General features: G+C 34.4%; 1 protein-coding gene across 1 annotated transcript in view; it reads right to left on the reverse strand.

Moving 5' to 3' along the window:
- The window catches only part of LOC109358656 (nuclear cap-binding protein subunit 1-like), a 16922-nt gene extending 2395 nt beyond the window's left edge, over positions 1-14527 (reverse strand). The window contains exons 1-15 of the mRNA XM_019603026.1: positions 14272-14527; positions 14102-14161; positions 13753-13809; positions 12187-12258; positions 10854-10916; positions 8999-9175; positions 8048-8179; positions 6555-6621; positions 4073-4272; positions 3582-3652; positions 3132-3216; positions 2670-2738; positions 2113-2231; positions 781-919; positions 4-501 (exon numbers count right to left, since the gene is read on the reverse strand). Coding sequence (XP_019458571.1) covers positions 4-501; positions 781-919; positions 2113-2231; positions 2670-2738; positions 3132-3216; positions 3582-3652; positions 4073-4272; positions 6555-6621; positions 8048-8179; positions 8999-9175; positions 10854-10916; positions 12187-12258; positions 13753-13809; positions 14102-14161; positions 14272-14364 — 1902 coding nt within the window. The 5' untranslated portion in view covers positions 14365-14527. The remainder of the gene's footprint in view (positions 1-3; positions 502-780; positions 920-2112; positions 2232-2669; positions 2739-3131; positions 3217-3581; positions 3653-4072; positions 4273-6554; positions 6622-8047; positions 8180-8998; positions 9176-10853; positions 10917-12186; positions 12259-13752; positions 13810-14101; positions 14162-14271) is intronic.

The following is a 14780-nucleotide window of genomic DNA, read 5'->3' on the forward strand; positions in this document are numbered from 1 at the left end:
TACCTCCCATGGACGATCTGATGTATGAAATTGCTCAATATTCTCTGCAGAGAACACCCATCTAAGAATGGCCAGATTTGACACAAGTCTATAACCCATCATCCTATCAATTGCTATTGCTGTCATTTGGGTGTTACTCTTCCAGAAAGAACTTACTTCAGCTAGCAGCATGACCTGCTTATCTTCATCAGGACATACTTTTGCAATGACTTGCCCATATCTCTCTAAGACAGTTATCAGGTGGGTAAAACTCTTGGATCCAATGTTGAGCAGCGTTTGTACAACCACTCTGAGGGTAACTTCAAGACCATTATCTGGAAACACATTTTCATCGATCCACGAGATTATTTCACGAACAGGTGCCTTTCCTTTAATCAGGTTGTTCAGCTCTCCAGACAGAACATGTTCATTGTTTTCATTGCCATCTTCTGCACCAAAATTTAACTTTGGTCCACCCTTTGGAGGAAGCAATTCTTCTAGACTTGGGGCATTTTCAATGCTCTATACAAAATATCATGATATGTACCAAAGAAACAATAATATCACAATTATACAAAAAGAAACTGTGAGCTGATAAAACGGCTCAATCGCCCATAAAAGCACCCACTCCTCTATCAACAACAAAAACAGAGAGAAACTTCCCTATGTCATTTCAGGCTTTTCTTATATGAGCCATGACCATAAATAAGATTAAGTGACTATGCAGTCTAACACTTCCACATCTTGAGGATATGTGCAACAAAAAGTAATCTCTACTACAGTTCTACCATGGATAATTACCTGCTTAACTTTGTCCCAGTATGACAAGCGAACTTCCCTCTCCAAAACCTCCTGAACAAATACACGTTGTGGCGCCCACTTCGGGAGATCTAAAACGAAGGCCCACTCTTCCCATGGCCAGATGAACTGAAAGTTTGACCTGTATAGTAAAAACCATTAACCATGTTGAACATGAATACCTAAAGAAACAACTTTCTACAGCATGTTAATTTTGAAAGTGAAAAGAGAACTGATATCAAAAATATTGTCAACCTGAGAAATCCTTAACCTAATTCTGACAAACCAAGACTGCATCAATAATATAGAATGAGTATGTTTACCATAACTCCATTTGGGAAAATTACCATAAAAAAGACTGGTAAAAACATTTCCAGCTTAAGAACAACTAAACAAATTAATGATGTCTAAACTATGGTTAACAGTAACCACATATTCACTTTAAACACTAGAGCTGCTAATTATTCCTAAGTATACGAGGCTCCCACCTAGTGGGGTGTGGGGACGGTAGATGTAGCAAGCTGTAATTATTCCTAAGGACCTAAACTAGATATACTTTTAGCAAAACTTCCTTTTGTGTAATCTCTAATTTTGGCAAGATCTTCATTACAGAGAAAGCCCATGTAAAGCGGAAACACAAGGTATCGACGAATTAAAAATGAAAATAGAATAACAGAAGAGAAAACTAAATGCTGTACTGAACCATAAGTTGATCATCCTATTATCAGTCTTCTCATAGCAAATAGCTTTATCCAATTATTTGAGCTACTTAGTTGAGTGGTTTTTGCCATTGACTAGCATTGAAAAATGGTTTTGATGGGCATTGGTTAAAATGCTAATGGTTACTGGATAACTTCGCAATTAATAAACTAAACATTGTGTAATTACCCCATATCATAGGTATGAAGTAACATTAATAATTTCAGCCATATAGCATATGATGGAAACACAATCTTTTTCCAAAACCAAGTTTCTTATTTAAAACTTCATGAGAATTATCTATAACATGGAAATAAGAAGTTGGCATACATATCACATTCATAAAAATACATATCTCACAGAAAATAACTAGTGCAGTGAATTTTAACGTGAGAATTAAGAATGGCATCTTCCAATACTATATTGCAACTTTAGCATATAAACTTAACAGAAGCTCATTCATGAAGCTTTTCTGTTTTTCCTAAACATAAATGAAGAAATTAAAAAATAAAAACTGATTAGAAAAGAGGTACAGTACAACTGGCCAGGAGGACAAGATATGCTTCAAACAGAACATCAACAAGTATATAATATCGTAAATGAGGCATCCATAAATTATTAAAATTTTGAACATACAAATGATGTGAGAACCAAAGGATTAAACGTTCCCGGCACTCCATATCTAAATCAGCAATCTTTTCAAAGAGTGCACGAACTGCTCCAGCTACAACGGCAGGAAAAGCTCCAGGAAGAGCCTGTTGTGAAGTCAATAGAAAGGATGAAACATGAAATGAAATTTGAAGTCCATATAAAATATGTGTATTGGAGCAACAATAATTCCTAAGCGATGAAGAAAAGAAATTAGATTTGGCTCCTTTGATGTGAGACGTGCAGTTTAGGGAGTCAAGTGCACTATCATAAGCATTGAAGTGCATGCACTATTGTAATTTGTAAGCATCGAAGTGCACTATTATAAGCATTGATAAAAATATCAAGGGAGTAAATTATTTTACATCTGAATGATCTGTTATGCATGTACTTGTACTGTATAAAATCCTAGACACGTGATTTTCTTAACATTATTAGGTTACAGTTAGCAGTCATGAATTCTACTCTCTACAGGGAACCCCTCACTTTAGAGGTACCAAATCCAAATAAATCAGCAGTCAAATCCACTTGGCATGATAGTGTACCTTACAGAGGTCAATAATAACAAGTGTGTAGTATATTGGTTTGCAGGGCGGTTCGGGTAGCATCAGCAACTGCGAAAGATAGATATAACATTACTAAATCTGTCAATACTCTGAGGGCATAGCCAACCATGTATAAAGTAAGTACATTTCAGTGCAATTAATTGAAGTAACAAATATATTTGTGTTCATAGTTAAGACATTCACTAAAACGGACACTAAAAATAGTATTTGGCAGATTCAATATGTCATCTTCCAGTTATTGATTACTGAAGTCATTCCCTCAAATATAAACAAAGGAATTTATTTGTTGATAAAAATACAAAATAAGAAAAACAGTGCAATGAAAAATAAACAGACCCATAAGATAAGGGTAAAGAACTTCCAAGTAAATAAAAGCATTGTTCTATCCATTCAAATATATCAAAGAAACATTTGGAGGCATTGCAAAATTACAAGAAATACCTGAGAGAATATTGTCTCAGCCATGAGAAATTCATATCTGAAGGGCACCGGCAGCCCAACCATGAAAGAAGCACATTCCTTTCGACTAGCTTTGCGTGAATCCAGAAATGAAAACAGTTAAAATTACTCCACAAATATTTTTACAGGAAGAGGGTGAAAAAAGAAGAGATTGATGTATAAAGAAGGAACAGATGAAGTCTAACTAAACTGTTAAACCTAATGGACATGCATATCCCCAAAGTTTCCCTTGATGTTCATAACAGAAATTCGAAAAATTAAAAGACATTCTACAACACCCCAAAAAATAAAAATAAAATTTTCAAAACAGAGAAAATTGCCATGCCATAATTTGTTTTAGTATATTTTTATTGTTTATTCACACTCACATCACAGGGACACTAATACTCTTCTATTATAAAGATATGAAGATAATGGACAGTTTATGCAAACCTGCCATTGAAGAACATAAGCACATCTAGGAGATATTCTTCCACAACAAATCGGTCTATAGGCTGTAGATCCTGCCATCCACAAGATTTATTTTCATCGAATCAACAAATATGATTGTAGCAAGAATGCAGTCCAAATTGCTAAATCCTTATAAAACCCAGCGTAAGTAAAACAATAACACATGTACACTGAACAGCTTTATATATTAAGGAATTAATACCAGGCTCATCATGCAGAAAGCAATTCGATCCTCAAAAAATAACAAAATAGAATCATTCTTGTTGTGGGGTGTTAGGAGAAGAAATTTAATTAGAGAAAAGAAAGAGAGAAACACAAGAGCAGACAAAAACATATCCTCCTAAACAAATCACACAAAAATAATTTAGGGTAGTCCAACATAGTGGGGTATAGGGAAGCTAAATTTACGAAATATAACAAAAGAAAAAAACACATCAATATACTATCCAACAATGTCATGTAAAGCAAATTACCTCAGTTTTACCGGGAGGAAATATGTTAAGCCGGTGTATCCTTTGAGGATATTTTAACTCTGCCTCATGCTTTTGTTTACCGTTTGATATGCCAGAAGGGACAGAAGGCGGACTTGGTAAGATGGGGCAGCTTATTGGCCCAAATTCATGGGACTTCCCAGCAACTAGCTGAGCTTCAAATGAAAGATGGGGTCTTGGAACTAGCAATTGAAAGAGTGAACATAATCAAGCAAGAAATGAAAGGCAAGCAATAATTTAAATAAAATTGAGGAGCATCGCATAGAAAATAAACCAAAGAAAGGGTAAAACAGAACAGATAAGCAAAATGAATAAACCACTAACTACAATAAAGGTTTGATTACATGTTCAAGTTAAAAGTTCTTTCCAAGCAAACATTTCTTGAAGTTCACCGCACGAATAACATAATTTTATCGTACTTGACCCACATGATCACATCACCCTCATGTAAGAGTGGGATTCAAAAGGAAAATTTAAAATAAAACACAGCATTAAAAGTTGGAAGTGGGTAATATTTCAAAAGTAAAATTCTAGTAAGATATTTGACAACTGCAACATATACTTGCTTCCTCAGAAAACAAAAGCAGCATCCTGTTGCTATTAATTTTTCCTCTGTTCTGTACATAATATTTATATCTGAGTAAGATGTTCATGCATCATGCATCCCTTGATGGGTTTTAAACCCCCAATCCCAACTTTCTGCATACTCAAAAACCAGGCAAATTAAAGAATGAGACACAGGTCAACATAAACAGACCTAACTAGGAATGGCAACGGGGCGGGTCGGGGGTGGGTTTGCACATACCCAAACCCGAAATTCAAAACCCGAACCCGAACCCAAACTCAACGGGGTCGAAAATAAAAATACCATCCCCGAACCCGAAAATGATAAAGTATTAAGGAAAATATGATATTATTTTCATGTAATTTTTCTCTAACATTTCTATTTTCTCTTGTATTATTTCATTTCTTTTATGTTTGAAGATCCAATAGTATGTAAAGTAAAATTAGAAATTAAAAATAATTGGCAAATGGTAGAAATTTCAATTTTAAATTGAATTACCTTACTTCGAGACGGATTCAGGTTAGGGTCTTTGTTATAGCAAACCCGAACCCGAAATTTAAACCTGGGTAAAACCCGAACCCAACCACATCGGGTAATTTAAACCCGGGTAAAACCCGAACCCAATTACATCGGGTTTTCCCCGTTAAATTCGGGTTCGGTTCGGGCGGGTACCCACGGGTTCGGTTTTGTAGGTCACCTAACACCACAAACGTGTGCATAGGAAAGCTTAGCTTCATTCCTTGGGTCAAACAGAAAGTACTATTCTGGCAATTTCAAAGTGATTGCAATAAATAAGAGGAGATTCATGAGAAAGTGTAACATAAACACCATGGCCTTAACAAATTCTTTCAAACTGATTAACAGTTAAAACAATAGATCAAAAGCATCAAAGCCTCCACATACAAATTCAAATCTATTAAAAATGAGTTTTTATAGTATAAAAAATTCAAGAAAAATATTTTCTATAAACAAATATGTACACCACAAAGTGGCCATCACGAGAAAACACAACCACTACCTTTAAGCTGTAATCTCAAATTTCAAATTTAATAAAAGTGTTGAGAAATTTAAAAATATATACGGTAAACAGAGTAAATACATTTTTTATTATAAAATAAGAGTACTCGTAAAATTTATCGGAGCTCTTTAGGTGGGAGCCTTATGCACACTGGGCCACCCTTTACATCCTAGATCCTACCAATTAATTAATAAGAAAACATAAGTTCCATAATTTAATAGGAAATTATCTGCACAAAACTATCTGCTCCAAATATGTATGAAGGGCAGGGGAAAACTGTGTTCCATACATAAAATATGCAAAAACCAAGTAACAATACAGCAAGCATAAACTCACAAGAAAGGGCAAAATTATGGCTTCAACTGAGCATAAAGATATTTGAAGAAAATTCAGAAATTGGATTAGCTCAATGCATTGGAGGAATTGTGTACCATATATTTCTAGTGCACTTGATTAACCACAGTAGCACACACTGTTATAAAATTTAGATATCTGCAGAAAGCAGTATTGGAAGTAAAAGAGGGTTGGCTACAAGCTAGATCGAAATTCATTAAGTGAGAAAAGTGTTGCATATCAGTACATCTTCAACATCAAAACCACTAAGACTTAAATATTCTGCTTCTATCTTAACTTTTTAGAGTATATTAGTGAAAGTGAGGTTAACTTCACAATGTTCTATAAAAACGTATAATCTATGATTCTATGCTTATAGAAAAAGAAATACAACATAAACACATTACACTAAAAATAATACCCTGAAATTACAGGAAGAGAGATAGTTTAAAACAGTGGAGGATTTAATTTTCAGATAAAAGCATATAATAGTAAAGGTAGCATCACCTTTACTACCATGCTTTCCAAGTAGGAAAAAGGACAATTACCACTTTCAACTTTCCATCCATTGCTAGATAAAACCTGTATTTTATCCCACAAGTCTTCCAAAAAATCCTGGAAATTAGGAATAAAATGTCAGAAAAATAAGTCACTTCAAAGCCAGCCTATCAAACTTTAAAGAGGGAGTGGTAGGATGAAGATCACCTGTCCCAAGTTGGTGTCCCCAACCATGTCCCGACCAATAGTATAGTACCACATATGCCATTAGAAAATATATAATCTTATGTGTCCTTTCATTCCCCTTGCTGAAACAAAATAGAACATTACATGGCACCATATTATTGGTCATGACATGGTCGGGGACACCAACTTGGGACAGGTGATCTTCATCCGGAGTGGTAAATAGAGATACCACAGTAGGATAAAAACATTTCATTATCTTACAAGACAAATGAACCTTAAGTAGCAATGTTATTGCATGCATCTTTCGCGACAGTTTAAATAGATAAACCTTCATTTACTGAAGAATTTGACTAATTAAGCCCCACCAAGTTAAACACTTGCTTTCAGAAGTACAGACATGGACATGACACTGGCATGCAGCAAAATTTAAAGTGTCATAAGAATGGTTGATTGTAGTAGATTAGACACTGGCATGTACTTCTTCAAACCCATCATCCACTAACACTAAATCTTCAGTAAGCAGTTGATCCTCCACCTCTAATTCATTAATATGGCCCCTTCACTTAAATTTACAATTCATTCTCCATTGTCATGTTAGTGCAACTTATTTCTTCAACTAGCTTTACCCTTTAAAAGATCCTCCTCAAAACTCATTACAACATGGTAGTAGTACTGAATAGGAGTTATAATAATGATTTGTTGCAGACTTGGAGAGCTATAACAGACATTTCCCCCAATATTTGTGTTATGCATGTTAACAACTCTGAATTAGTTATACAGACACGACAATGGATTTTAGGAGAAGAGCAAGGGGCTTGGCACATCATTGTGCCAAAAAAATTAAACGCAACGAAGCAATAATTTCCTAAAGATAGTAATAGAATCTGATATATATTTGATATGAAACTGCCTTGTAACAACAAATTTCATCATAACAATCTGAAGTCTCATCAGCATTCCTTATGAAAATTTGAGTCCCTCAAATTTACAGCTGTCCCCTTATGTGAATAATATAAGACTGAGAGCTCATTTGCATCGTCCTCCCAAATATAGGCAGGTACATTCATAAATTTGACAGTGGGATTTCAAACCCCAATATTTACTTCCCATGTGTGATGTTCTACATGGGGAGGTGCAAAGACAATTGCATAATAGTACAATGAAGTCCTGAAGTTCTCTCTTTATCAAAAAATCAAAATAATAAACATCTGAAGTATTGGTATGCCGTCACTACATGCAGCGGACAAGACCCAAATCAGGAAAGCTACTAAATGCAGGAAGAAACATTGATACAGTACACAAACTCAAAGAAAAGGCAAAGAACTCATAATAAAGTGTTAGCTTAACAGAGTCCAACCTTATCACTAGGGCCTCGCTTGATTTCATCATCATTCTCAAAAAAGGACAAACCAGCATCAGAGGTATGCCTTCTGATGCTCAAGTAAGCTTCTACACCAACCATCACTCTCTCGATCTCTTCAGGAACTTGCTGTGAACAGATGGAATGTCATTAAATAGAAAGAGGAATTCAGTAACTATAGAAATGGGCATTGTAATCTGGACAAGCATGCATACATCAAAAAATACGTGTGAATAACTGCTAGAATAGCTGTTCTGTCCTTCTCTACAATTTTCTTAACTAATCAACATAAGGAAAGTTAATATTCATTATTGCTGTAATACTGCCAAGAATACCTCCTTGAGCTTAAATAATTCATAAATTTCAGTTTGTTACATTAGATTGCCTTATGAATTTATCTTATCCACAGATCCACTCAAGTACATGTTTAACATATTGTCCTGACAGTTTAAGCATTTGAAGTAGCAATATCTACTTCTCTAATAGCTAGGTAGCCAGCAAAGTTGAACCAAATGTGAAGCATTTAAACGCAAGTCACTAACACCGCAACTGCCATATCATGCCAAACATAGCATGATACAGTAATCTTTGTATTCACAGACAACATCTACATTTTATTTTTACTACATAGATGACTCCAACCACAGAATGAAAAATAAGTGAAACTTCTCTTATTCAGATATGCAATACTGCTTTAAAAAGGAAGAGAATGCAATACTGTGGTTCTAGAATTGCAATTAAAACTTCAAATTTATAATAGCTCATTGCATGAAAACAGTAGATAAAGGTAACTTCAGAAATTAATACATGAAATACTCAAATAGATAAACATTAGGAAATGAACAAAGGATCTGTTGAATTACAAGGTCATAATATAGACAGAACATCGATCCCAGTGGTCCACCAAACTTTTAAACATAAGTGAGAGTTCAAGCATCAAATAATTACCTCGATAAGATCGGCTCCACCCCACGGGAGGCATGATAAAATGCAAGTTATGAAAAAGTCAGCACAAGGTTGCCACAGGGGATTTCCTTTTTCCTCATCTACTGTTGTGGCTGCAGAAGATAAAAATGTCTCAAAGACAACCACCAGAGAGCTTGGCTGAAGAACTTTACTGCACATCTAAATAATATACAAGAAAGTATCAAAATAAATAAAAAATAGTCAATTACATGAACAATCTCCACAATAAATGAAAACTACAACATACAATTACGTGAAAAATTATTTTGAATGGACAAAATATTTAAATTGACTGTTTATATACCGCAAAAAACCATTAGTAAGGACCATTAAACAGATAAGTCATATTGTTGCATCAAATCAATCAATAAAAACCTTTGTAAAGTAGAATGGAGTAGGAAAGTAAGTAAGTTCTGCCAGTATACCAAAACAGTCTCCACAATACAGGAAAACCACAACAAACAATTACATGAAATAATCATTTTGCAGCAACAATAATAACAACAACCAAGTCTTAGCCCCACTAGGAGAGGTCGGCTACATGGGTCGAACAACATTATAATGATCTATTATAAATCATGTTCATTGACAAGACATTTATCTCTAAATCTTTACTAATCAGTTCGCTTATGATTTTTCTTGGTCTCCCTCTACCTCTAGGAATTGGACTAACCTCTATATGATATACTCTCCATATTGAGTCTTTTAACGGTCTCCTCCACACATGCCCAGACCACTTAAGGCACGATTTTACCATCTTTTCCACAATAAGAGTTCACATCAACTTTCTCCCTATTGTATTCATTCATAATCCTATCTTGTCTAGTTTGTCTATTCATCTCTGCAACATTGAGAGTATTCTCTTGTTGACATTTTACAACCCAACATTCAGTCTAATAAAACATTATGGGCCTTATAACTATGAGGTAAAACTTCCCCTTAAGCTTGAGTGGCATATTTCTATTACATATGATATCATAATACTTGATGCACTTTGTCATTTCATCCACCTCACTTGAATCTTATGATTTATATCTCCTCAATTTTCTTATCGTGTTGTATTATTGACCCAATGTACTTAAATCTAATAACTTGTGGTATGGTATGATCTCCAATCTTTATCTCTAACTCTATAGTAGGGTTTGTCTGCCACATGCTAAACTTACACTTCATAAAACAAAATACAACAACAAGTCTTAATCCCACTACGTGAGGTTTGCTACATGAATGAGACGATGTCATAATGCTATCATAAATAATGTTAATTGACAAAACACTTATCTCTAAATCTTTTCTAGTTGTTTCACACGTTCGCCTATGGTTTTTCTTGGTCTTCCTCTTCCTCTAGAAGTTGAACTAACCTCTATTTGACTTACTCTCCTTAGTGTGATTTCTAACGGTCTCCTCCACGTATGAAAAAATCATTCTGAATGAGGGGGAAATTAAATTGACTGCTTATGCACCTCAAAAAACCACTAGTAAGAACCATTCATAAATAGGTAAGTCATATTGTAGCATCAAATAAAAAACAATCATTAAAAGCCCTTCTCAATGTGATTTAAAGAACTAGAATACAGTGTGAAGTAAATTAGTTCTACTAGTACAGATCAAAAAGAATAACAATGGAGAAAGAATTAGAAGCTAACTGTGCAACAGTTAAGACAAGAAAAACCATATTTCAGTATGAGACAATTATTACTCAATGTAGACTAAAGCCATGGTGAAAACTTAAACTATTTCCTATGCACCTGATACTGTCCAGAATTTACTGGTGAAAAATTATTATCAATGGAAGTACACTATTTTATATAAAAAAACAGGATGGCAATATGCATACCATAACAGTCATAAGCCGCATCAGAATACGAACCACGTTGCAGTTTCCAAAATCTAAGGCATCCTAAATTTAGAAACAAAAAAACAAAACAGAAACAAGAAAGAGAATTATCATAGATAGGAAATATATTGAAGATGGTTAGTCTAAGCATAAGCAGTGTTGTCAAAAGCAGCTGAAGCGACCAACTAGAGGCTGAAGGCGAAAAACAGCCATGACGCCACAGATGAACTGTGGTGAAGCTATTTTGATGATGCAATCCTGCTACAGCCACATCAGTTTGACTAACTTACAAAGTAGCCTTCACTTAAAATACTGAATAGCCAATGGGAAGATGGTTAGCATGGCTTGTTAAATAAGGCAATATATTAGCTCCAAGATGTCTTTGTTATCATAGGAGGATATGCATAGAGTTTCGGCACCATTATGCTTTGATTTTAGGAGTTTGTTGGTTGTACTTGTGTTTATATCCCTGTGTAGTTTTTCTGCTGGATAATATCTTATACTCTCATATTGAAGTCCTCTTTCTCCTTAATGAATTTCTTTTATTAAAAGTGGCCATTGGGTAACTAACTTAAAGGGGTATTATTTCACCATGTGAACTTAATATTACCTTGAAATTCAAGAAAAACCCTAAAACCAAGATTTGAGCTTACCCACTACACATATCATACAGTCTAGAAGCTGAATTTTCCTCTAACCCCTGAATCCATGCTCATGTTTACTGCCTCATGCCCTCATCTATATATTTTGGACTGAATCTACTGATTTTCCACTTCACCTCCCTTCACTCTTGCTACTATATGTCACTCAGTCTCTTGACTTGCACTTAGTTGAATGTCCGCTTACATTATTATATTTCTAGCATTGCCAATATGGGTTGCATTATGTTTCTAATGTATTGTCATGACTTAATTTTCACTTGAATTGAATTTTAATTTGGTTATGATTTGTTGATATATGAATAGTTTTAGTTATTTTTTTTACATATCCATGTCACTTCAATGATGCAGCCACATAGCCTTGCCGCATCAAAGTGATGCAATTTTGGGGTTGGCTACCTCAACCATTTTTCACCTTGTGGTAACACAGAAGAAGCACTAAAAGATCAAAGTAAAACTTCAATAGCCACTAAAAGGCCAACATTAATTTCAAATTTACATATTCAATTTTTAGAATGACAAATATTAACTAATTATAGAAAGCTTATTCTCATAGAAATAGTCACACCCTTAATTGCATGTCTAGCTAAAGAACTAATGTAATCTAGGAGAATGAAGACATCACAAATGCAACACCAATAAACCAATCTACTTTCAGTGGTTGAATTGCATACCTGAAATTTAGTTTGAGTCTTCTCCACTAGTTTTTTGACGAAGTCCTCATTCTCCAAATTAATCAAGCCAATCTGAAAAGATGTGTATAGATAGAAAACAGAGGTTGCTAAGAAACATCAATTGGAAACTACACCAGAAGTCGGAAATTTCACAAGATATAATTGAGATGAACATTACTAGTTAGCTTTAAAGAACTTACAGATAAAGAATACAGAAGAAACCACACAATTATAGTAGACTGAGACACGTAATTGACATTTGTTGCAAAATTGCAATATGAAGCAAATAATATGACAATATAATAGTGGAGGGGAGTAAAAAATGATAAAGGTAGGATTTATTTATATATTATATCTCTAACTCTATATATATAGAGGGAAGAGAATAGTCCAATAGAAAGAGGATAAGAAATCCTCAACTCAAGAAAAAACTAAGCCAAAAAAATAAATAACCAAAGTGCAACTAAGCAAGCCAATCTATTTGCAAATCAAACAAGGAAACCCCACTAGATAGGCCATTGGCACAACACCACAGAGAGGCAAGGAAAACTATTCGTTCCCAAATGGATTCAAGAGGCACCCAATGCCCCAAAAAATTTCTTGCTTAAATTTCAAACCAAATGCTCTATAGAACCGCGAAGCGCACATATTGCAAAAGCTTTTTAGTGTCTTTGCTGGAGCCAAACCCCGAAAGATTATTGCCATTTTACTGTTGAAGTTTTTAAATACACAAGCTTTTTCAAAATTCTGCTGGTTATATGCACCCCAACTTTGAAAAGCATATCCATTGAACAACTCTTCTGAACATTCCCAATTTCCCACTATTATCTTGGACAGAACAACAGTCCCTAGAAAATACTGTTTCCCAAGTTTGCAATTTTTTACTAAATGCAATTTTCATTGCTAAAAAGATGAAATTCTGGATTGTTTACATATACAAACTGTTTTAACAATATGAAATGTGAATATCTAATGCCACCGAAAGTTCCTTTGAAAATCATGTAGCTGACAAGTAAGGAACATTTGTAAGATAAATTTTATTAACTTTGCATTTGAAATTAAACAGTACACAAGACAAAAGTGGTTACGTAAGGATATCAGGATTTTTTATAATAAAATAGAAAGAAGAAAATATTTGGAAAGTCAAAAAACTCAGTTGAGCAAATTCATTGTCAAAGCTAGCAGTTCCACTGTAAATACACGCCAGAATACTTTGATTCACTTCCACTTTTACAACTACAGCAACAATAAATTCGGAGTTCACCAGATTTCCACAGTCATAGAGATTCGACAGTGTTTTACATTGGTTATCTACTACCTAACATAACCTTCACATTTTATCTATCTTAGGACCGGCTATGTATATCATCAAGCACACATAGGCAGAGTTCACCGGATTTCCAATAATGTCATCAAATTAAATTATGTGTTCACGCATAAGAAACAACCTCTGAAAACAGAGTAAAAAATAGCATCTCATATATGTGTAACATTCATGCATATATATTGGAACTTATAGAAATAATTGATGTCATTTGCAGTTCAAGAGAGAGAAAAAAACCCTACCAGAGTTCCATATAAAGGAATCTTGTGAGGTAATTGCTCAGAACAGGCAAGAAGGAACTGCATGAATATACAATATAAAAAGGTCATATTATGATACAAAAAGAAATAACAATTTATCAGACACAAGACAAAACATACATATACATACAACCATATATTATGGTTGTAAATTGTAATATGGTCCTAACCAAGTTACAATGTTCAGATAGGCCGCACTGAATTCTCAAATAGGCCAAAAATTCTAACTTTCAATTCCCGAAAGTGACACTTGTTGGTAGGAGTCACGCAACCTAAAGGCATTAGTTCAGATAGTTTATACCAAAAAATTGCAAATGGTGAAAAAGACAACCTCTAAAATCTCAGCTTCGGAGTAATCGAGCTCTCGGCGAAGAGCGCCAAAACAAGTTTCCTGAAAATTTGAAATGAGGAAAAATAAGAAGAGAGTGGTAATTATTAACAATAATAAAATAGGAAGTGTTAAAAGAAAATTGGAGGGGAGGGAGAGAAGAAATTGCAAACAATGTGGTCTTTGAAATCAGAGGTGGGTCCATATTCCGGGCACTTGTCGCCGATTCGAAGGAGGAGGCTTCTCCAGCTACTGGTGCTGTTCATCTTTTGTGTGCTAAAGCTAAAACGGGAGAGAGTTAGAAGAAAGGAAAATAATGAAGGGTGTGTGTGGAAATATGGGTTTACTGTTTGGAAGGGTTTTAAGTTTTGAGCCACGCATGCACCTCACTGATGAACGAACCCTAACCTGCACCATCTCCTACCCATTTTCTATTGTTAAAGAACACTAAATTAATTTAAACTGTCCTAAAATTCAATGTTGTTGTTAAATTGGTATCTCTTACTGTTAAATATGAGTTTTTTTTTAGTGTTGTTATTATAAATATTTATACATTAATTCATTACTTATTTTTTATTTTTTTATTGAGGAGTCAACGATTATTAAATATGAATTATGGGTGATATGCATATAAAACTTTTATATTATCATTTTATATATTTTTTTTACTTTGGGCCAAATT

Source organism: Lupinus angustifolius, chromosome LG10 (assembly GCF_001865875.1).
Source record: "Lupinus angustifolius cultivar Tanjil chromosome LG10, LupAngTanjil_v1.0, whole genome shotgun sequence".
Taxonomy (NCBI): Eukaryota; Viridiplantae; Streptophyta; class Magnoliopsida; order Fabales; family Fabaceae; genus Lupinus; species Lupinus angustifolius.